This window comes from Mustela lutreola, chromosome 8, assembly GCF_030435805.1.
Source record: "Mustela lutreola isolate mMusLut2 chromosome 8, mMusLut2.pri, whole genome shotgun sequence".
Taxonomy (NCBI): Eukaryota; Metazoa; Chordata; class Mammalia; order Carnivora; family Mustelidae; genus Mustela; species Mustela lutreola.
Window position 1 is genome coordinate 14,597,813 of NC_081297.1, and position 26,981 is coordinate 14,624,793.

General features: G+C 37.0%; 1 protein-coding gene across 6 annotated transcripts in view; it reads right to left on the reverse strand.

The window, feature by feature from the left end:
• Positions 1-7,750: 7,750 nt before the first annotated feature.
• The window catches only part of LOC131838128 (ankyrin repeat domain-containing protein 7-like), a 66,577-nt gene continuing 47,346 nt past the window's right edge, over positions 7,751-26,981 (reverse strand). For 2 of the 6 annotated variants that reach the window (XR_009356488.1, XR_009356492.1), the window contains exons 9-12: positions 22,936-23,108; positions 21,776-21,990; positions 18,045-18,090; positions 7,751-11,336 (exon numbers count right to left, since the gene is read on the reverse strand). Coding sequence is in view for 1 of the 6 variants with exons in the window: in XM_059183849.1 (XP_059039832.1) it covers positions 22,965-23,108 (144 nt within the window). In the remaining 5 variants the exon portion in view is untranslated. Of the gene's footprint in view, positions 11,337-18,044; positions 18,091-18,446; positions 20,539-21,775; positions 21,991-22,831; positions 23,109-26,981 lie in introns of those variants that run through there. The other 4 variants (XR_009356489.1, XR_009356490.1, XR_009356491.1 and 1 more) reach the window with 4 other exon arrangements.

Here is a 26,981-nt window from a genome sequence, read left to right on the forward strand (position 1 = left end):
AAATAATTGAGAATATAAGGAGAGAGACCAAAAAATAACCATGGAAACATGAAAAAGATGTTAAGAGATATGAAGTTTAGATAAGAAAGTCTGAATATGTTTTGAGATACCAAATCATAGATTCAAAAAGCTAAATGAAATTTATTATGTTGTTAGACAGGATATAGTACATCATAAATTTTTGTTGTAGTGTTCAATGATTTATTAGTTGCACATAACACCCAGTGCTCATCCCAACATGTGCCCGCCGTGTTACTCACTTGTTTGTTTCCCAGATTCCAGAGTCTCTCATGATTTGTCTCCCTCTCTGATTTCACCCCATTCCATTTTCTCTCCCTCCCCTGTGGTCTTCAACTCTATTCTTTATGTTCCACATATGAGTGAAACCATATGGTAATTGTCTTTCTCTGCATGACTGATTTCACTTAGCACAATTCTCTCCAGTTCCATCCATGTCAATGCAATGGTGGGCATTCATCCTTTCTGATGGCTGAGTAATATTCCATTGTATATATAAACCACATCTTCTTTGTCCATTCATCTGTTGAAGGGCATCTTGCTTCCTTCCACTGTTTGGCTATTATGGACATTGCAGTTATGAACATTGGGGTGCTGTGCCCCTTCTTTTACATCCTTATCTTTGGGGTAAAGACCTAATAGTGCAATTGTTGGGTCATAGGGTAGCTCTCCTTTTAATGTCTTGAGGAACGCCCACACTGTTTTCCAGAGTGGCTGTACAAGCTTACATTTCCACCAACAGCACAAGAGGATTCCCCTTTCTCCACAATCTCACCAAAACTTGTTTCCTATCTTGTTAATTCTGGCCATTCTAACCAGTGTAAGGTGGCATCTCATTGTCATTTTGATTTGAATTTCCCTGATGGCTAGTGAAGTTGAATATTTTTTCATGTGTCTGTGAGCCATTTGGATGTATTATTTGCAGAAGTGTCTGTTCATGTCTTCTGCCCATTACTTGACTGGATTGTTTTTTGGGTGTTGAATTTGAGAATTTCTTTATAGATCTAGGATATTAGCCCTTTATCCAAAATGTCATTTGCAAATATCTTCTATTCTGTGGCTTTCCTCTTAGTTTTGTTTATTATTCCCTATGCTGTGCAAAAAATTATCGTGATGGAAGTCTCAAAATTCATTTTGCTTCTGCTTCCCCTACCTTTAGAGAGGCATCTTGAAAGAAGTTGTGGCCAGTGTCAAAGAGGTTACTGCCTATGTTCTCCTCTAAGATTTGGATGGATTCCTCTCATGTTGAGGTCTTTCATCCATTTTATCTTTGTGTATGGTGTAAGAGAATGGTCTAGTTTCATTCTTCTGCATGTGGTTATAGAGTTTTCCCAGCATCATTTATTGAAGAAAATATCTTTTTTCCATTGGATGTTCTTTCTTGCTTGGTCGAGGATCAGTTGACCATAGAGTCCATTTCTGGGCTCTCTATTCTGTTCCATTGATCTGTGTGTCTGTTTTTCTGTCAATACCATACTGTCTTGATGACTATGGCTTTGTAATATAGCTTGAAGTCAGGCATTGTGATGCCTCAGTTTTGTTGTTGTTGTTGTTGTTGTTTTTCTCCAACATTCCTTTGGCTATTTGGGGTGTTTTCTGGTTCCACACAGATTTTAGAATTATTTGTTTTAGCTCTGTTAAAAATGTCTATGGTGTTTTAATAGAGATTGTATTGAAAGTGTAAATTGTGCTCTGGGCAGCATAGACATTTTAAGGATGTTTATTCTTCTAATCCAAGATTATGGGATGTGATTTCATCTCCTCAATTTCCTTCATAAGTGTTCTGTAGTTTCTAGAGTACAGATCCTTTGCCTCTTTGGTTAGGCTTATTCCTAAGTATATTGTGGTTTTTGGAGCTGTTGTAAATGCAATTCTAAGTATGGAACATTATTAAGATAAATAATGAGACATCCCAATCTAGACACATAAGCGTATACCTGCAGTAAACAAAAAAGGGGGGTGTTTTCCTCCCATGAGTAAAATCTTTAAAGTAAGCAAAAATTGTGGGGAAAAGGAGCAGAATGGGGAACAGATTATGTTCAAGGTAGATACAGGTAGACACCTGATTTCTAAAGAGCAATTATGAAAGACAAAGGGCAATGGAATGACATTTTCTGTATCATCAAAGAAAATAACTATTCACCTAGGATTCTCTATGCAGTGAAAATGTATATTAAGAGGAAGAGGAAATAAAGACATTTACTTATTTAAAAATTTTTTTATTCATTTGTAAGAGAGTGAGGGAAGAGGAGAGAAAGAGGGAGCACAAGTGGTGGGGAGAGGTAGTCGGAGTGGAAGAAAACTCCAGACTGAGCAGCGAGCCTGAAGTGGGGCTCAATCCCAGGACCCTGGAATCATGACCTGAGCCAAAGCCAGATATTTAATCAAAAGAGCCATTCAGGTGGCCAATAAAGACATTTTTAAATAGAGGTTCATTACCTGGCAGTTCTCACTCATGAAAATTTTAAAGTATGTAAATAAATAAGCAGAAGACAAATAATCCCAAATAGAAATTCTGAGATGTAAGAAGAGAGGAAAAAAGTTAAATATATAGTTCAATTTAAATGAACATTGAGACTATCATATGAAAGTTATAAAAATGCTGATTATTTTTCAAAAATACAAGACAGAAAACACAAAGCAACAATAAACATAAGTTTGAAGCCAAGTAAATTGAGTTAAACATATTCAAAATTCCTTGTATTAACATTATCCATGGACAGGAGAAAATCCTAAGATATTAGCATATCAATAGTAGCAATGTATGAATCAAATAAATGAAATAACAACTTAATTCAGTTTTCCTGAGAAATGCAAGGATGGTTTAACATGAGTACATAATGTAATTCACCACACTGACAAATTATTAAAAAAATTATCTCAATACCTGCAAAATAAACCTTCATTCATTCAACATTCATCCATGATAAAACTTAGAAAACTAGTAGTATAAGGGATCTATTAATATAATTGTCAAATAAAGACCCTAGGTGACCCCATCATAAATGTTCTTTAGTGTTTTCACCTTTTATAATCCTTTTCCCTTAAGTTTAGCCAAGATCTGTGACTTGACTCTAGCCATTAGAACATGGCAACTGTAAAGGAATCGTGCAGATATAATTGTTAATTTTGAGTTAATCAAAAAGGGATTATTCTATGTAAGCCTGATTGAAGCAGGTGAAATCCTTACAAGACGACTGAGCCCTCTCTGCAGGGAAAATCTTCTTACTGGCCTCATGAAGTAAAAAGGCATATTGGAGAAGTCCACCTGGCAAAGAATAAGGAAAAGCCTTGGTATAGAATGAATATTTCTGTCCCTCCAGCTCCCAAATTAGTGTGTTAAATCTTAGTGTTCAATGTAATTGTATTTAGAGGTGGAGACTTTGGGAAATGATTACTCGTGAAGATGGAACCCTCATGAATGGGATTAGTGCCTTCATAATGGAGTCCTGAGAGAACTCCCATGGCCCTATGCAGTATGAAGAAACAGGAGGAAGACCACCACCCATGAACCAGGAAGCAGGCCCTCACTGGAAACTGAATCTGCCAGTGCCTTGAATATGGACTTCCCAGCCTCCAGAACTGTGAGAAAAAATATAATAAGATAGTTTAGCAAGATAGGTGAATCTAAGCTCCATATGCAAAATAATTTTATTTCTATAACCTAGCAATAGGAAATGAAATTGATTTTTAAAAATAATATTTATGGTAGGATCAAAAGTATCAAATAACTGGGATAAATCTAAAAAATATATGCAAAACCTTTATAGGAAAATTTTTAAACATTGAAAGTTAATCAATTAAAATCATGGTTGGAAAACTCGGTATTATGGGAGAAAAAACATAAACAGGGTGAGCAGCAGGCAGAGGGAGAAGCAGGCTCCCCAATGAGATAGGAGCCCAATACAAGACTCAATCCCAGAACCCTGGAATCATGGCCTGAGCCACCCAGGCATCCCTGATCTGAATTTTATGATAAGAAAACATAAGAAAAACCTACACTGAAAGACATTCTACATTACCGGAATTAACTCTTCAAAAGATTAAAAGTCATGAAAATCCGGGAAAGACTAAGGAACTGTTCAAAACTTAAAGAGACTAAGAGTCATAACATCGGAATTAAATACATGGCTCTGAACAGGAACTTTCTTGCTGTAAAGGATATTACAGACAAGTGATAAAACTTAAAAAGAGCATGAGGACTAAATGATTAAATGATAGAATGTATAGGGTGCTTAGGTGGCTCAGTCAGTTAAGCAACTGCCTTGGGCTCATGTCATGATCCCAGGGTCCTCGGATGGTGTTCTGTATCAGTCTCCCTGTTTTCAGCAGGGAGCTTGCTTCTCCATCTCCCTTTGCCTGCCACTCTGCCTACTTGTGCTCTCACTGTCCCTCTCTCTCTGTCAAAAAAAATAAATGAAATATTAAAAAAAAAAGAATGTATAGTTGACATGGTTTGAATGGGTGCAGTTATATGCAGATATTTTCAATAAACACATGACAGTAAGTGTATTTTCAATAAACACATGACTGTAAGTATATTTTCTCTTCCTTATGATTTTGAAAAGATTTTTTTTTATTTATTTATTTGACATAGAGAGAGAGAGAGAGATCACAAATAGGCAGAGAGGAAGTCAGAGATAGAGAGGAGGAAGCAGGTTCTCTGCTCAGCAGAGAGCCCAATGTGGGGCTCCATCCCAGGACCCTGGAAACATGACCTGAGTCGAAGGCAGAGGTTTTAACACAATGAGTCACCCAGGACTCCCTCTTATGTTTTTATTTTAATTTTTAATTTATTTTCAGCATAACAGTATTCATTGTTTTTGCACCACACCCAGTACTCCAAGCAATCCATGCCCTCTCCAATATCCACCACCTGGTTCCCCCAACCTCCCACCCTGCACCCCTTCAAAACCCTCAGATAGTTTTTCACAGAGTTTGTATTTCATAGTCTCTCATGGTTCACCTCCCCTTCCAGTTTCCCTCAACTCCCTTCTCCTTTCCATCTCCCCTTGTCCTCCCATGTTATCTGTTATGCTCCACAACTAAGTGAAACCATATGACAATTGACTCTCTCTGCTCGACTTTTTTCACTCAGCATAGTCTCTTCCAGTCCCATCCATGTTGCTACAAAAGTTGGGTATTCACCCTTTCTGATGGAGGCATAATACTCCATAGTGTATATGGACTACATCTTCCTTATCCATTCGTCCGTTGAAGGGCATTTTGATTCTTTCCACAGTTTGGCGACCATGGGCACTGCTGCTATAAACATTGGGGTACAGATGGCCCTTCTTTTCACTACATCTGTTATCTTTGGGGTAAATACCCAGTAGTGCAATTGCAGGGTCATAGAGAAGCTCTATTTTTAATTTCTTGAGAAATCTCCTCACTGTTCTCCAAAGTGGCTGCACCAACTTGCATTCCCACAAACAGTGTAAGAGGGTTCTCCTTTTTCCACATCCCCTCCAACACATGTCATTTCCTGTCTTGCTAATTTTGGCCATTCTAACTGGTGTATGGTGGTATCTCAATGTGGTTTTAATTTTAATATCCCTGATGGCTAGTGATGATGAACATTTTTTCATGTGTCTGATAGCCATTTGTATGTCTTCCTTGGAGAAGGGTCTGTTCATATCTTCTGCCCATTTTTTTTATATGATTGTCTGTTTTGTGTCTGTTGAGTTTGAGGAGTTCTTTATAGGTCCTGGATATCAAGCTTTTGTCTGTACTTTCATTTGCAAATATGTTCTCCCATTCCATGGTTTTGCCTCTTTGTTTTGTTGACTGTTTCCTTTGCTGTGCAGAAGCTTTTGATTTTGATGAAGGATACTAAGTCAATGTACAGAAATCAGTGGCTTTCTTATACACTAACAATGAAAATAAAGAAAGGGAAATTAGAGAATCGATTCCATTTACTATAGCACCACGAACCATAAGATACCTGGGAATAAACCTAACCAAAGAGGTAAAGGATCTGTATTCGAGGGACTACAAAACACTCATTAAAGAAACTGAAGACATAAAAAGATGGAAGACCATTCCATGCTCTTGGATAGGAAGAATAAACATTGTTAAAATGTTTATGCTACCTAGAGCAATCTATACTTTTAATGCCACTCTGATCAAAATTCCACCAGTATTTTTCAAAGAGCTGGGGCAAATAATCCAAAAATTTGTATGGAATCAGAAGAGACCATGAATCGCTAAGGAAATGTTGAAAAACAAAAATAAAACTGGGGGCATCACGTTACCTGATTTCAAGCTTTATTACAAAGCTGTGATCACCAAGACAGCATGGTACTGGCATATAAACAGACACATAGACCAGTGGAACGGAGTAGAGAGCCCAGATATGGACCCTCAACTATATGGTCAAATAATCTTCGACAAAGAATGAAAAAATATCCAGTGGAAAAAAGACAGTCTCTTCAATAAACGATGCTGGGAAAACTGGACAGCTATATGTAGAAGAATGAAACTCGACCATTCTCCTACACCGTACACAAAGATAAACTCAAAATGGATAAAAGACCTCAACGTGAGACAGGAATCCATCAGAATCCTAGAGGAGAACATAGGCAGTAACCTCTTCAATATTAGCCACAGCAACTTCTTTCAAGATATGTCTCCAAAGGCAAAGGAAACAAAAGCGAAAATGAACTTTGGGGGCTTCATCTTCCTTATGATTTTAATAACATTTTCTTTTGTATAGCTTACTTTATTGTAAAAATATAGTATGGAATACATATAACACAAAACACAGGTTAAATAACTGTTTTTGTGCACATAAGTTTTCTGGTCAACAGCAGATTATTAGTACTCAAGTGCTTGGGGAGTCAAAAGTTATTCACATATTTCTGACTGCAATGGGTCAGTGACCTTAACCCCTGCATTATTCAAGGGTCAACTTTATTAGAATTAATTATCTGATTGTCAAGGTGGTACAGTAGTTATGCGGAATGTACTGATATGTAGGATATAAATGCTATGGGAATCAGGCATAATTTAACAATTGTCTTGCAAATCGTTCTGGGGCAAAAGTTCTTTTTTTTCTTCTAATTTTAAGACTGTTCTATAAAAGTAAAAAATAAACAGAAAAGGTGAAAAGCCTTAGGCAAATCTTATTTCAACATGAGGGAAGAGCTATGAATCAGTATTTATTTATCTATTTTTTTAATATTTTAAAAGATTTTATTTATTTATTTGACAGAGAGAGAGAGATCACAAGTAGGCAGAGAGATAGATGGAGAGAGAGATGGAAGCAGACTCCCTGATGAGCAGAGCGCCTGATGTGGGGTTCAATCCCAGGATCATGAAACCATGATCTCAGCTGAAGGCAGAGGCCCAACCCACTGAGCCACCCAGGCGACCCAGCATCAGTATTTAAAATTAAAATTATACATAGGTTTTATGGCACTATAAAAATTAGAATATGTGAAAACATTGACAATAAACTTAGCAGCAATATATCAAAATAATGTATGTCTAAATATCTATGTTCATATGTAGTAATAAAAATTGGAAAATAGCAAAAAGTTATCAATTAACATGACTGAAGTATTCATGAAAACTTGGTTGGTTGGGTGCTGTTTAGAAAGCTGGTATTGGGGCAGCCTGGAGCATATAAAACCCATAATGCTGATTTCCACATTAAAAAATCTGCTTAAAAGTTAATTAGCTGCTAAGAAACATAGCTTAAAATATTATATAAATTTCATTACACACATGGTCCAGAAATATTTTCCTTTAATAAGTATTTTCGCATATCATTCATTTAATAGGAAACAATTAAAATGTTGTGTAAACATCCAGTAAATAAATTTTTACTATTTATCTTTCAGATGCTATACTTTTGCTTCAGAAACTCTGAGTACTCTCTGTATGCTTTCATTATGTCGTCACAATTTGTATGTCTTTCGAAAGTAGATTCTAAAGAGGTGGCCTCACCAGATGAGCCTGATTCAAATTCACCAGCAGCTGAAAAGAAAAAGAATTACAGTCTTTATAATAATTCATTTTTAACAAAAAGTTAGTAAAAAAACAAAGTTAAATCCTAATGAGTGTTATGAAGAATGAAAAAATCTAATACAACTACAATATAAAATACAAGATCACTTTAATTTTTATTTTTTTCCTGCCTACATTTTTATTAAATTTTTTTTCAATGTAATAGTATTCATTGTTTTTACACCACACCCAGTGCTCCATGCAATCTGTGCCCTCTATAATACCCACCACCTGGTTCCCCACCCCTTCAAAACCCTCAAATTGTTTTTCAGAGTCCATAGTCTCTCATGGTTCACCTTCCCTTCCAATTTCCCTCAACTCCCTTCTCCTCTCCATCTCCCCTTCTCCTCCATGCTATTTGTTACGCTCCACAAATAAGTGAAACCATATGATAACTGACTCTCTCTACTTGACTTATTTCACTGAGCATAATCTCTTCCAGTCCCATCCATGTTGCTACAAAAGTTGGGTATTCATCCTTTCTGATGGAGGCATAATACTCCATGGTGTATATAGACCACATCTTCTTTATCCATTCGTCCGTTGAAGAGCATCTTGGTTCTTTCCATATTTGGCGACCGTGCCCATTGCTGCTATAAACATTGGGGTACAGATGGCCCTTCTTTTCACTACATCTGTTATCTTTGGGGTAAATACCCAGTAGTGCAATTGCAGGGTCATAGAGAAGCTCTATTTTTAATTTCTTGAGAAATCTCCTCACTGTTCTCCAAAGTGGCTGCACCAACTTGCATTCCCACAAACAGTGTAAGAGGGTTCTCCTTTTTCCACATCCCCTCCAACACATGTCATTTCCTGTCTTGCTAATTTTGGCCATTCTAACTGGTGTATGGTGGTATCTCAATGTGGTTTTAATTTTAATATCCCTGATGGCTAGTGATGATGAACATTTTTTCATGTGTCTGATAGCCATTTGTATGTCTTCCTTGGAGAAGGGTCTGTTCATATCTTCTGCCCATTTTTTTTATATGATTGTCTGTTTTGTGTCTGTTGAGTTTGAGGAGTTCTTTATAGGTCCTGGATATCAAGCTTTTGTCTGTACTTTCATTTGCAAATATGTTCTCCCATTCCATGGTTTTGCCTCTTTGTTTTGTTGACTGTTTCCTTTGCTGTGCAGAAGCTTTTGATTTTGATGAAGGATACTAAGTCAATGTACAGAAATCAGTGGCTTTCTTATACACTAACAATGAAAATAAAGAAAGGGAAATTAGAGAATCGATTCCATTTACTATAGCACCACGAACCATAAGATACCTGGGAATAAACCTAACCAAAGAGGTAAAGGATCTGTATTCGAGGGACTACAAAACACTCATTAAAGAAACTGAAGACATAAAAAGATGGAAGACCATTCCATGCTCTTGGATAGGAAGAATAAACATTGTTAAAATGTTTATGCTACCTAGAGCAATCTATACTTTTAATGCCACTCTGATCAAAATTCCACCAGTATTTTTCAAAGAGCTGGGGCAAATAATCCAAAAATTTGTATGGAATCAGAAGAGACCATGAATCGCTAAGGAAATGTTGAAAAACAAAAATAAAACTGGGGGCATCACGTTACCTGATTTCAAGCTTTATTACAAAGCTGTGATCACCAAGACAGCATGGTACTGGCATATAAACAGACACATAGACCAGTGGAACGGAGTAGAGAGCCCAGATATGGACCCTCAACTATATGGTCAAATAATCTTCGACAAAGAATGAAAAAATATCCAGTGGAAAAAAGACAGTCTCTTCAATAAACGATGCTGGGAAAACTGGACAGCTATATGTAGAAGAATGAAACTCGACCATTCTCCTACACCGTACACAAAGATAAACTCAAAATGGATAAAAGACCTCAACGTGAGACAGGAATCCATCAGAATCCTAGAGGAGAACATAGGCAGTAACCTCTTCAATATTAGCCACAGCAACTTCTTTCAAGATATGTCTCCAAAGGCAAAGGAAACAAAAGCGAAAATGAACTTTGGGGGCTTCATCTTCCTTATGATTTTAATAACATTTTCTTTTGTATAGCTTACTTTATTGTAAAAATATAGTATGGAATACATATAACACAAAACACAGGTTAAATAACTGTTTTTGTGCACATAAGTTTTCTGGTCAACAGCAGATTATTAGTACTCAAGTGCTTGGGGAGTCAAAAGTTATTCACATATTTCTGACTGCAATGGGTCAGTGACCTTAACCCCTGCATTATTCAAGGGTCAACTTTATTAGAATTAATTATCTGATTGTCAAGGTGGTACAGTAGTTATGCGGAATGTACTGATATGTAGGATATAAATGCTATGGGAATCAGGCATAATTTAACAATTGTCTTGCAAATCGTTCTGGGGCAAAAGTTCTTTTTTTTCTTCTAATTTTAAGACTGTTCTATAAAAGTAAAAAATAAACAGAAAAGGTGAAAAGCCTTAGGCAAATCTTATTTCAACATGAGGGAAGAGCTATGAATCAGTATTTATTTATCTATTTTTTTAATATTTTAAAAGATTTTATTTATTTATTTGACAGAGAGAGAGAGATCACAAGTAGGCAGAGAGATAGATGGAGAGAGAGATGGAAGCAGACTCCCTGATGAGCAGAGCGCCTGATGTGGGGTTCAATCCCAGGATCATGAAACCATGATCTCAGCTGAAGGCAGAGGCCCAACCCACTGAGCCACCCAGGCGACCCAGCATCAGTATTTAAAATTAAAATTATACATAGGTTTTATGGCACTATAAAAATTAGAATATGTGAAAACATTGACAATAAACTTAGCAGCAATATATCAAAATAATGTATGTCTAAATATCTATGTTCATATGTAGTAATAAAAATTGGAAAATAGCAAAAAGTTATCAATTAACATGACTGAAGTATTCATGAAAACTTGGTTGGTTGGGTGCTGTTTAGAAAGCTGGTATTGGGGCAGCCTGGAGCATATAAAACCCATAATGCTGATTTCCACATTAAAAAATCTGCTTAAAAGTTAATTAGCTGCTAAGAAACATAGCTTAAAATATTATATAAATTTCATTACACACATGGTCCAGAAATATTTTCCTTTAATAAGTATTTTCGCATATCATTCATTTAATAGGAAACAATTAAAATGTTGTGTAAACATCCAGTAAATAAATTTTTACTATTTATCTTTCAGATGCTATACTTTTGCTTCAGAAACTCTGAGTACTCTCTGTATGCTTTCATTATGTCGTCACAATTTGTATGTCTTTCGAAAGTAGATTCTAAAGAGGTGGCCTCACCAGATGAGCCTGATTCAAATTCACCAGCAGCTGAAAAGAAAAAGAATTACAGTCTTTATAATAATTCATTTTTAACAAAAAGTTAGTAAAAAAACAAAGTTAAATCCTAATGAGTGTTATGAAGAATGAAAAAATCTAATACAACTACAATATAAAATACAAGATCACTTTAATTTTTATTTTTTTCCTGCCTACATTTTTATTAAATTTTTTTTCAATGTAATAGTATTCATTGTTTTTACACCACACCCAGTGCTCCATGCAATCTGTGCCCTCTATAATACCCACCACCTGGTTCCCCACCCCTTCAAAACCCTCAAATTGTTTTTCAGAGTCCATAGTCTCTCATGGTTCACCTTCCCTTCCAATTTCCCTCAACTCCCTTCTCCTCTCCATCTCCCCTTCTCCTCCATGCTATTTGTTACGCTCCACAAATAAGTGAAACCATATGATAACTGACTCTCTCTACTTGACTTATTTCACTGAGCATAATCTCTTCCAGTCCCATCCATGTTGCTACAAAAGTTGGGTATTCATCCTTTCTGATGGAGGCATAATACTCCATGGTGTATATAGACCACATCTTCTTTATCCATTCGTCCGTTGAAGAGCATCTTGGTTCTTTCCATATTTGGCGACCGTGGCCATTGCTGCTATAAACATTGGGGTACAGATGGCCCTTCTTTTCACTACATCTGTTATCTTTGGAGTAAATACCCAGTAGTGCAATTGCAGGGTCATAGGGAAGCTCTATTTTTAATTTCTTGAGGAATCTCCACACTGTTTTCCAAAGTGGCTGCACCAACTTGCATTCCCACCAACAGTGTAGGAGGGTTCCCCTTTCTCCACATCCCCTCCAACACATGTTGTTTCCTGTCTACTTAATTTTGGTCATTCTAACTGGTGTAAGGTGGTTTTAATTTGAATCTCCCTGATGGCTAGTGATGATGAACATTTTTTCATGTGTCAGATAGCCATTTGTAGGTCTTCATTGCAGAAGTGTCTGTTCATATCTACTGCCCATTTTTTGATATGATTGTCTGGTTTTTGTGTGTGGAGTTTGAGGAGTTCTTTATAGATCCTGGATATCAACCTTTTGTCTGTACTGTCATTTGCAAATATGTTCTCCCATTCCGTGGGTTGCCTCTTTGTTTTGTTGACTGTTTCCTTTGCTGTGCAGAAGCTTATGATCTTGATGAAGTCCTAAAAGTTCATCTTCACTTTTGTTTCCTTTGCCTTTGGAGACATATCTTGAAAGAAGTTGCTGTGGCTGATATCGAAGAGGTTACTGCCTATGTTCTCCTCTAGAATTCTGATGGATTCCCATCTCACATTGAGGTCTTTTATCCATTTTGAGTTTATCTTTGTGTACGGTGTAGGAGAATGGTCGAGTTTCATTCTTCTAAATATAGCTGTCCAGTTTTCCCAGCATCGTTTATTGAAGAGACTGTCTTTTTTCCACTGAATATTTTTTCCTGTTTTGTCGAAGATTATTTGACCATATCGTTGAGGGTCCATATCTGGGCTCTCTACTCTGTTCCACTGGTCTGTGTGTCTGTTTTTATGCCAGTACCATGCTGTCTTGGTGATCACAGCTTTGTAGTAAAGCTTGAAATCAGGTAACGTGATGTCCCGTTTTATTTTTGTTTTTCAATATTTCCTCAGTGATTCGGGTCTCTCCTGATTCCATACAAATTTTTGGATTATTTGCTCCAGCTCTTTGAAAAATACTGGTGGAATTTTGATCCGAATGGCATTAAAAGTATAGATTACTCTAGGTAGCATAGACATTTTAACAATGTTTATTCTTCCTATCCAAGAGCATGGAATGGTCTTCCATCTTTTTATGTCTTCTTCAATTTCTTTCATGACTGTTTTGTAGTCCCTCGAATACAGATCCTTTACCTCTTTGGTTGGGTTTATTCCCAGGTATCTTATGGTTCTTGGTGCTATAGTAAATGGAACTGATTCTCTAATATCCCTTTCTGTATTTTCATTGTTAGTGTGTAAGAAAGCCACTGATTTCTGTACATTGACTTTGTATCCTGCCACATTGCTGAATTGTTGTATGAGTTCTAGTAGTTTGGGGGTGGAGTCTTTTGGGTTTTGCATATAAAGAATCTTATCATCTGCGAAGAGAGAGAGTTTGACTTCTTCATTACCAATTTGGATACCTTTTATTCCTCTTTGTTGCCTGATTGCTGTTGCTAGAACTTCTAATACTATGTTGAACATGAGTGGTGAGAGTGGGCCTCCTTGTCGTGTTCCTAATCTCAAAGGGAAGGCTGCAAGCTTTTTCCCATTGAGGATGATATTTGCTGTGTGTCTTTCATAGATAGATTTTATGAAGTTCAGGAATATTCCGTCTATCCCTATACTTTGAAGCATTTTAATCAGGAATGGATGCTGGATTTTGTCAACTGCTTTTTCTGCATCAATTGAGAGGACCTTGTGGTTCTTTTCTTTCCTCTTATTAATTTGTTCTATCACATTGATTGATTTGCGAATGTTGAACCATCCTTGTTGCCCAGGAATGAATCCCACCTGGTCATGGTGGATAATCTTTTTAATGTGCTGTTGGATCCTGTTTGCTAGGATGTTGTTGAGAATCTTAGCATCCATATTTATCAGTGACATTGGTCTGAAATTCTCCTTTTGGTAGGGTCTTTGCCTGGTTTGGGGATCAAGGTAATGCTGGCTTCATAGAAAGAGTCTGGAACTTTTCCTTCTGCTTCACATTTTTGAAACAGCTTCAGGAGAATAGGTGTTATTTCTTCTTTGAAAGTTTGGTAGAATTCCCCAGGGAATTCATCAGGTCCTGGGCTCTTGCTTTTGGGGAGGTTTTTGATCACTGCTTCAATCTCATTACTAGATCTCGGTCTATTCAGGTTGTTGGTTTCTTCCTGGTTCAATTTTGGGAGTTTATAGTTTTCCAGGAATGCATCCATTTCATCTAGGTTGCTTAGCTTGTTGGCATATAACTGTTGATAATAACTTCTGATGATTGTTTCTACTTCCTTGGTGTTCGTTGTGATCTCTCCCTTTTCATTAATAATTTTATGAATTTGGGATTTCTCTCTTTTCTTTTGGATTAGTGTGGCCAATGGTTTATTGATCTTATTGATTCTTTCAAAAACCAAGCTTCAAGTTTCATTGATACGTTCTACTGTTTCTCTGGTTTCTATCTCATTGATCTCAGCTCTAATCATGATGATTTCCCTTCTTATGTGTGGAGTTGGTTTGATTTGTTGTTGATTCTCCAATCCTTTAAGGTGTAGAGACAGCTGCTGTGTTCTGGATTTTTCAATTTTTTTGAGGGAGGCTTGGATGGCTATGTATTTCCCATACATATATGTATGTATGGGATACATAATACATATATGGACCATATATGGTCCATACATATATGGACCAGCTCTGCTGTATCCCATAGCCTTTGGACCAAAGTGTCTTCATTCTCATTGGTTTCCATGAATTGTTTCAATTCTTCTTTGATCTCCTGGTTGATACAAACATTCTTAAGTAAGGTGGTCTTTAGCTTCCAGGTGTCTGAGTTCCTTCTGAACTTTTCCTTGTAATTGAGCTCCAGTTTCAAAGCATTGTGATCTGAGAATGTGCAGGGAATCATCTCAGTCCTTTGGTATCAGTTGAGTCCTGATTTGTGACCCAGTATGTGGTTTATTCTGGAGAAGGTTCCATGTGCACTTGAGAAGAATGAGTATTCTGTTGTTTTAGGGTGGAATGTTCTGTGTATATCTATGAGGTCTATCTGGTCCAATGTGTCATTCAATGCTCTTGTTTCTTTATTGATTTTCTGCTTCGATGATCTGTCTATTTCTGAGAGAGGCATGTTAAGATCTCCTATGATTAGTGTATTCATATCAATCTGATTATCTTGATTAACAGTTTTCTTATGTAATCGGCTGCTCCCATTTTGGGGGCATAGATATTTACAATTGTTATATCATCTTGGTGGATAGTCCCTTTTGGAATGATGTACTGTCCTTGTGGATCTCTGACTACAGTCTTTAGTTTAAAATCTAATTTGTCTTATTTGAGAATCTCTATCCCGGCCTTAAAGATGCTTCTCCATCCCTTCCCTTTTAGTCTGGGTGTATCTTTACGTTCAAAATGGGTCTCTTGTAGACAACATATGGATGGGTCCTGTCATTTTATCCAATCTGCAACCCTGTGCCATTTTATGGGCACATTTAGCCATTCACATTGAGAGTGATTATTGATAGATATGTTTTTATTGACATTGTGTTGCCTTTGAAGTCTTTCTTTCTGTAGATTGTCTCTATATTTCTGTTCAATGCTATTCTTAGGATCTTTCCTCTTTTATAGAACCCTCCTTAATATTTCCTGCAGTATCGGCTTGGTGGTTGCATAGTCTTTTAAGCCTTGCCAGTCTTGGAAACTCTTTATCTCTGCATCCATTTTGAATGTCAGTCTTGCTGGATAAAGTATTCTTGGCTGCATGTTCTTCTCATTCCGTGCCCTGAATATATCTTGCCAGCCCTTACTGGTTTTCCAGGTCTCTGTGGACAGGTCTGACATTATCCTGATGGGCTTTCCTCTGTAAGCAAGGAGCCTCTTTTACCTAGCAGCTTTCAAGAGATTATATCTACAATTATGATTCCTCAATTTGACTATCAGGTGCCTTGATGTTTTTCTGGAATCTATAGTCTTGGGTGGAGACCGTTCGGCCTCTAGGACATGAACACTGGTTCCATTCATGCAATTGGGAAAATGTTCATGAAGAACTTGTTCCACTATATCTTCTATACTTCTTTATCCTCCCCTTCAGGGATTCCAATAATGCTGATGTTGGAACATTTCAAGGCATCATTTATTTCCCTGATTCAGTTTTCGTGGCTTCTAAGCTGTTTGTTCCAGGCTTCCTCCTGATCCTTTCTCTCTATCTGTTTGTCCTCCAGATCACTAATTCTATATTCTGTCTCAGTTACCCTAGCTTTGGGAGAATTTAGATTAGATTGGAACTCATTGAGAGCATTGTGAAGCTCACTCCTGGTAGCTTTCAGCTCTTCCCTAACATTGAAAACATGATCTCTGGTCACTTTCAGCTCAGCCCTAATCAATTCCATTTGGTCATTCATGGCTTTCTCCAACCTAGCTATTGCCTGGAAAATTGTTAGCCTGAATTCTCTTTCCGACATATTGTCTATGTTGATAGCCATTGGCTCTGTTGCAGAAGGCCCATCCTCTGTATTTTTCTTCTGTTGGGCATTCCTCCTCCTAGTCATTTAGGTGAGAGATGGCTGAATGGATGTAGCTGGATATATTGACCGTGTTACAGTCAAGGTGCACCCTGGAATGCTTCTGAGCAATCAGGGTTCCCCATCCAAATGAGAGAAAAAAGAAAAGAAAAGAAAAGGAAGAGACAGAGAGAGAGAGAGGAAAGAAAGGGAAGATAAAAGAGAAGGTTCAGCCCAAATGGGCCCAAGGTAAGATTGATGAAGTATACAAACAAAAATAGATAAACAAAAAGATCGCCCACTGGCATCCTCTGCTCTGGTAGAGATCCAGACGTGTATAATTCTGATCTCAGGCTGATTTTGTGGGTGACTGGATTTCTTTGGAAGGTAATCAGCTCACTTTAGGATACAGATTAAAATGGCACCCACTCCTACTTCCTGGACATCCTGCTACCTCATTCATCTATTCTTATCTCTGTGGTCAAGTATAGCAGGATCCATTGGATTTTTATGGTCAAGACTAGCAGAAAAATCTCTTGTCTTTAGGAAGAGAGGGGAGCCTTCCAGACCAACAAGCCACTTGATTGTTTCTACAAGATCACTTTTAAATATATTTTGCTCACGGTTGCCCACTGAGGTAATTGCTGTTGTGGATAAATATTAGAGCTTCTGTTTTTCTAATTACAAGATGATAACAGAGCCCACCCATGAACAATCATATAGGACAGACTGAAAAATCAAACAGGCAATTTTCAGAGTTGAACATAAGAACGCACAGAAGTAAAATCCTAGTTTTCTATTAATATTGTCTGCTTTTTGGTGGAGGGGATATGTAAGCTGATACCTGAAGGACAGGGAAGAAGCATGCCAGGTAAAGGGAAGACGCATATACAAAGAATGTACATAGAGAGTGAGAAAGAACACTTGTGGAATTGCAAGTAGTTGATGCTGAAGAGGTGGGAGAGCAAAGCCGCAGAGTAGGGTAAATGTTAGCGATAGAGAAGTCTGAAAAATCTGGCAAGAACCAAACTGATTTGGGTGTTTTTATTCCATGTACAGAGCTTGGAATTTTACCCAATGCAAAAGGTAAATCAATGACTGGAGATTTAAATGTCACCTGTCAAGTGACAGCTATTTGAACGATAATTGCTTAACTATTACCTAAGACAAGACTGCCTTTTTTGGGGGGGGGGGGTGTTTATATCATTAGCAGAAACAAGGATTTGAGAAAGCCCACATATTTAGGTTGACAATTCCAGAGGCAGAAGTGAAGGAAGATTACAGCTTGAAATAACAGGTAAATAGGCATTTGGAGATTTTTTTTAAAGTCTAAAACACAATGACTAAATGAGGAATAAGTATATATCTCATTATGTTTATGTTTTACATTTTTATTAGATATATATTAAAAATTTTAACATAGTACCATTATCCAAACAATGGAAAGCAATGCCATTTAGTTTTCATAGTTTATTTCAGAAATCAATGACCACCTTAATTCAGAAATTTGGCAACATACCTTCTTTTGCTGCTCTAGTTATATTTTCTTCCAACTCCTGCTGTGCCTGAAATTAGTCAAATATTTATAATGTCCAAGTTAAAAAAGAGACATTACTGTAGGAATTATATATAGCTTATGAAATGTGAACTTAAAATAACACTATTATGTCCTCCATGTTGTTATGCTCCACAAATAAGTGAAACCATATGATAATTGACACTCAAGAGGAAAAGGGAGTTGAGGGAAATTGGAAGGGGAGATGAATCATGAGAGACTATGGACTCTGAAAAACAATCTGACAGTTTTGAAGGGGCTGGGGGTGGGAGGTTGGGGGAGCCAGGTGGTGGGTATTATGGAGGACATGAATTGCATGGAGCACTGGGTGTGGTGAATAAACAATGAATTCTGTTACACTGAAAAGAAATTAATAAAAAAATGTTAATATAAAAAAACCACTAAGATAGAAAGAAAGAAAGATAATCACATAAATAAAATAAGCCCCTACTTATTTTAATCTTAGGTAACAGAAGAAATACAAGTAACGCTATTTAGATAAATCTGATAAAAAGTACAATTAATATTGGTCTATTAAATATACAAAATTGCTGGTAGAAGAGGAATATCGCAGAGGCATAGAGGATGATAGTTTTGTCCCATCCCTGTAATTCAGCTAGAGTTTTCAAATCATTCTGAACACCTGTGAACTCAACCTGAGATCTAAGAAAAGAACTGTTATAATTCTACAAATAGAAAAGTGACCACGTTCTGCACGGTAAGAGGTCTGGCAATGAGATGTGAATCCAAGGTGATATATGAGAAGATAAACTGTCGGTGGGGTGGGGAACATAAACCGCCTATCAGAAAGGGATATAGCCATTTGTATGTCTTCATTGAAGAAGTCTCTGTTCATATCTTCTACCCATTTTTTGATATGATTGCCTGTTTTGTGTGTGTTGAGTTTGAGGAGTTCATTATAGATCCTGGATATCAACCTTTTGTCTGTACTGTCATTTGCAAATATGTTCTCCCATTCCGTGGGTTGCCTCTTTGTTTTGTTGACTGTTTCCTTGGCTGTGCAAAAGCTTGTGATTTTGATGAAGTCCCAAAAGTTCATCTTTGCTTTTGTTTCCTTTGCCTTTGGAGACCTATCTTGAAAGAAGTTGCTGAGGCTGATATCAAAGAGGTTACTGCCTATGTTCTCCTCTAGGATTCTGATGGATTCCTCTCTCACGTTGAGGTCTTTTATCCATTTTGAGTTTATCTTTGTGTATGGTGTAAGAGAATGGTCGAGTTTCATTCTTCTACTTATAGCTGTCCCGTTTTCCCAGCACCATTTATTGAAGAGACTGTCTTTTTTCCACTGGATATTTTTTCCTGTTTTGTCGAAGATTAATTAACCATAGAGTTGAGGGTCCATATCTGGGCTCTCTACTCTGTTCTACTGGTCTGTGCACCTGTTTTTAAGCCAGTACCATGCTGTCTTTGTGACCACAGCTTTGTAATAAAGCTTGAAATCAGGTAACATGATGCCCCCAGTTTTATTTTTGTTTTTCAACATTTCCTTAGTGATTCGAGACAGTACAGACAAAAGTTTGATATCCAGGATCTATAAAAAAACTCCTGAAACTCAACACACACAAGAGACAATCATATAAAGAAATGGGCAGAAGATATGAACAGACCCTTCTCCAATGAAGACATACAAATGGCTATCAGACACATGAAAATATGTTCATCATCACTAGCCATCAGGGAGATTCAAATTAAAACCACATTGGGATACCACCTTACACCAGTTAGAATGGCCACAATTAACAAGACAGGAAACAACATGTGTTGGAGGGGATGTGGAGAAAGGGGAACCCTCCTAAACTGTTGGTGGGAATGCAGGTTGGTGCAGCCTCTTTGGAGAAGAGTGTGGAGATTCCTCAAGAAATTAAAAATAGAACTTTCCTATGTAGTGAAAAGAAGGGCCATCTGTACCCCAATGTTTATAACAGCAATGGCCACGGTCACCAAACTATGGAAAGAACCAAGATGCCCTTCAACGGATGAATGGATAAGGAAGATGTGGTCATATACACTATGAAGTATTATGCCTCCATCAGAAAGGATGAATACCCAACTTTTGTAGCAACATGGACAGGACTGGAAGAGATTATGCTGAGTGAAATAAGTCAAGCAGAGTCTATCATCATATGGTTTCACTTATTTGTGGAGCATAACAAATAGCATGGAGGATATGGGGCGTTAGGAGAAGGGAGTTGGGAGAAATTGGAAGGGGAGGTGAATCATGAGAGACTATGGACTCTGAAAAACAATCTGAGGGGTTTGAAGTGTGGGGGGGTGGGAGGTTGGGGTACGAGGTGTTGAGTATTATAGAGTGCATGGATTGCATGGAGCACTGGGTGTGGTGAAAAAATAATGAATACTGTTATGCTGAAAAGAAATAAATTTAATTAAAAAAAAAAAAAGAAGATTGGTACTGGTCTCTGCCAGCCTCTCGCTAGTCCTGTTCAGATAATGAAACACAATGCTTAGTATTGCTTAGTATTTCTCCCCAAATCAGTCCTAAATTACTTGAATTTTTAAGGTTTCCATAACAGTAAACAGAATGTGCCATTAAATAGTGTTTTGACATGTAAATGTGACAGAGCAGACCTACTATGTATAATTATAGGATTAAAACTGTTCTAAAGAAGTACATATATTTCTAGGGTTCCTAACTAACAAGTAATTCAAATTAAGGAGGGAGAGAAATGGCTATCAGTCATGTCCATGGCCTAACAGGTTATACCTGCTGCCTTCTGGAATGGTTGTACTTAAAAGATTCTTGGCGATGCCATGATACATACTTATATTTAGTAAACCAGTTTAGAGCTGCAAAAATAAACCAGCCTGGGGTCTGGGTGGCTCAGTCGGTTAACCATCTGCCTTCAGCTCAGGTCAGGACCCCACAGTCCTGGAATTGAGACCAACACTGGGCTCCTTGCTAGAGGGAAGCCTGCTTCTCCCTCACCCTCTGCCTGCTGCTCCCCTCTGCTTATGCTCACTTGCTCTCTCTCTCTCTGCCAAATAAATATGTAAAATCTTTAAACGAAAATAAAAATTTTAAAAATCCCTCAAAGACATTTTTCAAGCGTTGGGTTTCACCACTCTTGTATATTTCACACATTACCTCAGAGAGATTGAGCATTTGGCACTGAGGAAAAATTTAGATGAACAATTGCTAGAGGACAAGTAGATGGCAGAGTCATGATCAGAAAGAATTGAAACAGCTCCAGAAGCAATTAGGATATAGCACAGATACCAGGGTATTGGAGGTGGAATCTACCATTTCCATCTTGACCTTTTGGGTTAAAGATGTACTCTTCCAAAAATAAACTAACATTAATAAATAAATATTAATAAACTCATTTCTATTTAGGGTAATTCTGAAAATTTTATAATAATATGCTGTCTAAATTATAAACCTTCAAACAATTAGTTTAAAGATTAGGAGATCAGATTAACTGAAAATATTCAAGGGAAAAAAATAAAATCATTTAAAACAACAAAAAAAAAGAAAAATGCAAACTGACTTGGACTAGTATTTTGACAATAAGTTCATTTACAAACATCATTTTTCAAAATTATACTATCTAGTTGGCTTTCACTTACTACTGATCTCATGAACGTGGCTCCAAAAAATTATGGTTTAGAGGCAAATTAATAAGCTAACTCTACTTTCTATGATTGTATTAACTTACTTGTTCAGTTCATTTGTCAATGACATTCGATGTGTTACTTCTTCTAGGTAGAGGTGCTTGTATCTGTCCAATTCTGTTTTAGTAACGTCTTGAGAATTTTTCATTTTGGATAATTCAAATTCCAGCTCTTTAATTCTGAGTTCCATTTGACTTCTTCCTGAAGCATTATTATTTTCTCTTAACTGTGCTATGCTTTCTTGAAATGCTACTTGCGTCTAAAGCAAATTAAAAGCATAGTTTTAAAATTGTTTCAACCTGGGTAATTATAGTATATTTCTTTCTTTTAGTTTTGTGTCAATGATTCAGAGAGCAATTTTTAAAGTGGAAAAAAAAAGCTGAAATGTAAAATATTTATCATTAATGTGAAACTGAACTAAATGTGAATAATTTTCATTCTTACATTACAACTCATGCAATCTGATAATTCAAAGAATAATAAAATCATTTAAATTTTTAAAAAGTGAACAATACAACTTCAGAATAATCGAGGTACCTGGGGTGCCTGGCTGACTCAGTCATCTGAGTGCTTGACTCTTGGTTTCTGCTCAGATAGTGATCTCAGGGTCCTTGGAGAAAGCCCTGTGTCCTACTCAGCATGAAATATGCCTGGAATTTTCTCTCTACCTGTCCATCCCCCACTTGGGCTTTCCAAATAAATAAATAAGATATTTAATATAAAAAAAAGGAATAATCCAAGTACGGTACCATTTCTTTTATGTAGGAATTCCCAGAATGGAGCCCAAACAAGCAACTGACTGAGCCACCCATGGTCCCCATGGTCAAAATTTTTAAAGCACAGTTTTTTCTTTTCCTCTCAATAGCCTTGTTTTATACTAACTGGTCTTAAAAAATAAAATGACTTTCTACTGTGAATCATTTTGAAAGTTCAATTTAGTGTGAATAATAATGAAAACTGAAATTTTTTAAAGGGAAGGAACAAATGCTTTCAGAAATTTACCAAATTGTTATAAAGGAAGTAGAGGAAAACTCTACACTGCATATAACCAAAATGTAATTTGGAGTAAAATGAATTAAAGCATTTTATAGACAAATAAATTAACCTCTAAAAATAGATCGACTTCTTTTAATTTTTTTTCTACATTCAATCTTGTCCTTTCTTCAAAATCCCATTTATATTGTTCTATTTTACTATATCCTACCATGTTGACTTCTACACAACTTCTGAGGTTTACTTTTTGTTGTTCCCCAACTTCTTTTTATTCTTCTTTAGAATTTCACATTTCGTCGGTATTTCTTTCATAGATGATAACTCCTGAATAAGAACCTGGTTTCTTGAAGACATAGTTTCCAGTTTTGCTGTTAGATCATCAACCTGCATGAATAAAATAATATAGTTGGAAGCAGAGAGAAAAGAGTCTAATGCAAAACTAAGGCCCCAAATTTTTTTCAAAGATTTTAAATCTCTGCACCAAACATGGGGCTTGACTCACACCCCCAAGATCAAGAGGCACATACGTTACTGACTGCTCCGGGCAGGTGCTCAGATTTTAAAATAAGTTCATTTTCAACAAAATGTTATCTATATTGTAGTACAGTCTTGGAATGCAGAACCTCAAATAACTAAGAAATGAAGAACAAAATTCAAACCACTAGGAGTTGCTAAAATCGATCTCTGCTGTCATCCTCTTTGCAACACATTTGTATTTAATATTTATACTTTTATTTTTCTGATTGTTTCAGATTTTTCCTCCATAAAATAACTGTAAGTCACATCTTAGTAGAAAGTCTCTTAACCCTTCCCTTGTCTTAACACTCCATAATTTTTTTTAAAGATTTTATTTATTTGAGAGGGAGAGAGAGCAAGACAGCAAGAGCACAAGAGCAGGGAGAGGGAGAAGCAGACTCCCCACTGATCAGGAAGCCCAGCATGGGGCTCAATCCCAGCATCCCAGGATTACGACCCAAGCAAAAGGCACTTAACTGAGCCACCCAGGTGCCCATGTACTCCATAATTTTTAAAGACATTTTAGGAATCCCATATTGACTTATGTAGGTCTGAGCCAATAAATGCTTACCAAAATAAGACATTGAAAATAAGACTCTAATTAATGAATCTATAAATACTGATTCTATTGCCATCAGCCTTTTTCTGAATTACAACTGTTTTATGCTAATTTCAATTGCATTCTGAAGAGAAATGATTCACAAGGTTAAAAAATCACATCTCTCAGTAAAAAAAAAAAAAATAGTGGGGAAAAATTTAGTGAGATTATCCATATATTTTTGGATAAAAAAAATTCTTTAACTCGACAGTGTTACAATCCTTTGTTGCTTCCCACAAAATAAGAGAATATACTAAGCAATGAAAACAACCAAAAAACGTGCTGGAGTTTCAGTGATGCTGAGTAGGGAAGAACTCCTTTCCTTAGGATAGGACTGGAAAGACAAGTGGATGTGGTGGTTTTATAAACTGACACTTCTCCCATGACAACCCCTCCACTTCATATGTGTTGGCCTTAGTAACTGGTTCCTAGTGAACAGAATATGGCAGAGCTGTGGTGTGATTTTTAAGGCGAGGTTAGAAAATGTGATTTAGCTTCCATCTGACTTTCTTCTTCTAGGAAACCTCACCCTTAGAATCCAGCTGTTGTGGGAAAGCCCAGGGTACCTAGTTAAGTCTTCATGCAAATATTCCAGCTGAGACCGCCCTAGCTAACATCCTAGCCAAAAGCCAGCCAGCCTCAACAGCCAAACATATGCATGAACAAGGTTTTAGATGATTCCAGTTCCCAGCTTCCAGTCATCCCAGGTGATGCCAAATGAAGAAGAAATGAGTTGGCCTGACTCAGCCTTGTCCAAAGATTTGTAAACAAGATGAATGCTGTTTTCAGCCACTAGGTTTTGAGATGGTTTATTGTACGGCAATAAATAACTGGCACAGATACTGACATTAAAATGGGGTGCTGCCATTAAAAAAGAAAACCAAAAAACTGAAACTAAACCTTCTTTGAACCAGGAGGTGGGTGGAACCTGAAAGAAGAGTAAGAGTGAGAAGTAGAGAAGAGTAAGAATGAAAACCAAAAGGGCTTCCAAGAGACTGTGAGTGGAAACCTGATGGCCCTTGAGAGGCTTACAGCAAAGGTTTCTAGACAAGTGAAGAAAATGACACTAGAGGGAAAAGGAACTTGTGCCACAAACCACATGAAAGTAAAACTGGTAGGAGAGATAAGCTAAAGAAAGACGATTCAATATGAAGGAACCAGGACTTACTGGGTTCACCTATCTGTTCCTCATTTACAGCCTCTCCACATGCTGTATTGTCAAATAATGCTAAAATAAAGAAATGGCTTCTGGGTTAAAAGCAAATCCAGGAAGACATGGCCTATGGATGAAGCCAAAACTATAAACCCTTTATATGCCCTGAGAAGGACTTAAGGTGTGCCTCAAATTTCTTTAAGGATCTTAAGAGTGTGAGAATTTGAAAGGCATTGTAAAATGAGAGCTGCACAGGAAACCTGAGGTGAAAGCTTATCTCAAAAGACCCGGGAGAATGGATTTTCTAATGGCATGAAATCCAGTCGTATTCACGGAAAACTCTGTTCTGTTTTTTCCCATTTAGGGTGTCATTACCTGTGCATTTTCTATATATGACCTTTATTATGTTGAAGTATATTCCTTCTAAACCTACTTTTTGAAGCTTTTAATCATGAATGGATTTTTTACTCTTTTATCATGAATGGATGTTGCACTTTATCAAATGCTTTTTTAAAAAGATTTTATTTATTTATTTGACAGACAGAGATCACAAGTAGACAGAGAGTCAGGCAGAGAGAGAGAGAGGGGAAAGCTCCCCCACCTATCAGGGAGCTTGAGGCGGGGCTAGATCCCAGGACGCCAGAATCATGACCTGAGCCAAAGGCAGAGGATTTAACCCACTGAGCCACCCAGGTGCCCCTCAAATGCTTTAAGTACATCTTTTGAAATGATCAGATGATTCTTCTACTATTATTATTTTGGTGTATCACAATGATTGATTTGCAGATATTAAAACACCCCCATATCCTAGGAATAAGTCCCATTTGATCATGGTGATGATTTTTTTAATGTATTGTTGGATTCAGTTTGGATTATTTTGTTGAGGATTTTTGCAACCATGTTCACCAAAGATATTGGCTTAGAGTTCTTTTTGTGGTGTCTTTGTCTAGTTTGGGTATCAGGGTAATAATGGCCTCATAGAGTGAATTTGGAATTTTTCCTTCCTTTTCTGTTTTTTGGAATAGTTTGAGAAGAGAACTAACTCTTCCTTTAAAATGCTCTGTAGAATTTGCCTCTGGTCCTGGACTTGTGTTTGTTCATAGTTTTGGAATAATGATTCCATTTCTTTGCTGGTTTTCAGTCTCTTCAAATTTTCTATTCTTGTTTCAGTTCTGGTAATTTATATGTTTCTAGGAATTTATCCATTATTCTACATCGTCCAAATTGTTGGCATACAGTCATTCATAATATTCTTTTATAATTGTCTGCATTTCTGTGGTGTTGATTGTTATTTCTACTCTCTCTTCTGTGATTTTATTGGGGTCCTTTTTCTCTTCTTTCTGATAACTCTGGCTAAAGCCTTATCGGTTTTATTAATTTTTTCAAAGAACCAGCTCCTGGTTTCATTGGTCTCTCCTATTTTTGTCTTTTAAAATTTTCTATAGTGTTTACTTCTGCTCTAATTTTTTAAAAAATTTATTTGAGAGAGAGAGAGAAGGTGGGGAGAGGGTCAAATGGAGAGGGAGTAGAGAATCCTCCAGTTGACTCCCCGCTGAGCACAGAGACAGAAGCAGGGCTCAATCCCAGGACTCAGAGATCATGACCTGAGCTGAAATCAAGAGTCCGCTGCTTAACCAACTGAGCTACCTACTACTACTACTACTGCTCTAATTTTTATTATCTCCTTCCTTCTGCTGCCTTTAGGCTTCATTTGTTGTTCTTTTTCTATATTCTTTAGGTGATGGTTAGGTTGTTGTAGATTTTTCTTATTTCTTGAGGTAGGCCTGCATTGCTATATACTTCCCTCTTAGAACCATATTTACTGTATCTCAAAAGTTTGGGCAATTGTGTTTTCATTTTCATTTGCTTCCATGTATTTTAAAAAATTTATTCTTTTATTTCCTCATTGGTCCATTCATTGTTTAGTAGAAAGTTACTTAACCAACATGTATTTGTGGTCTTTCAGACTGTTTCCTGTGGCTGACTTCTA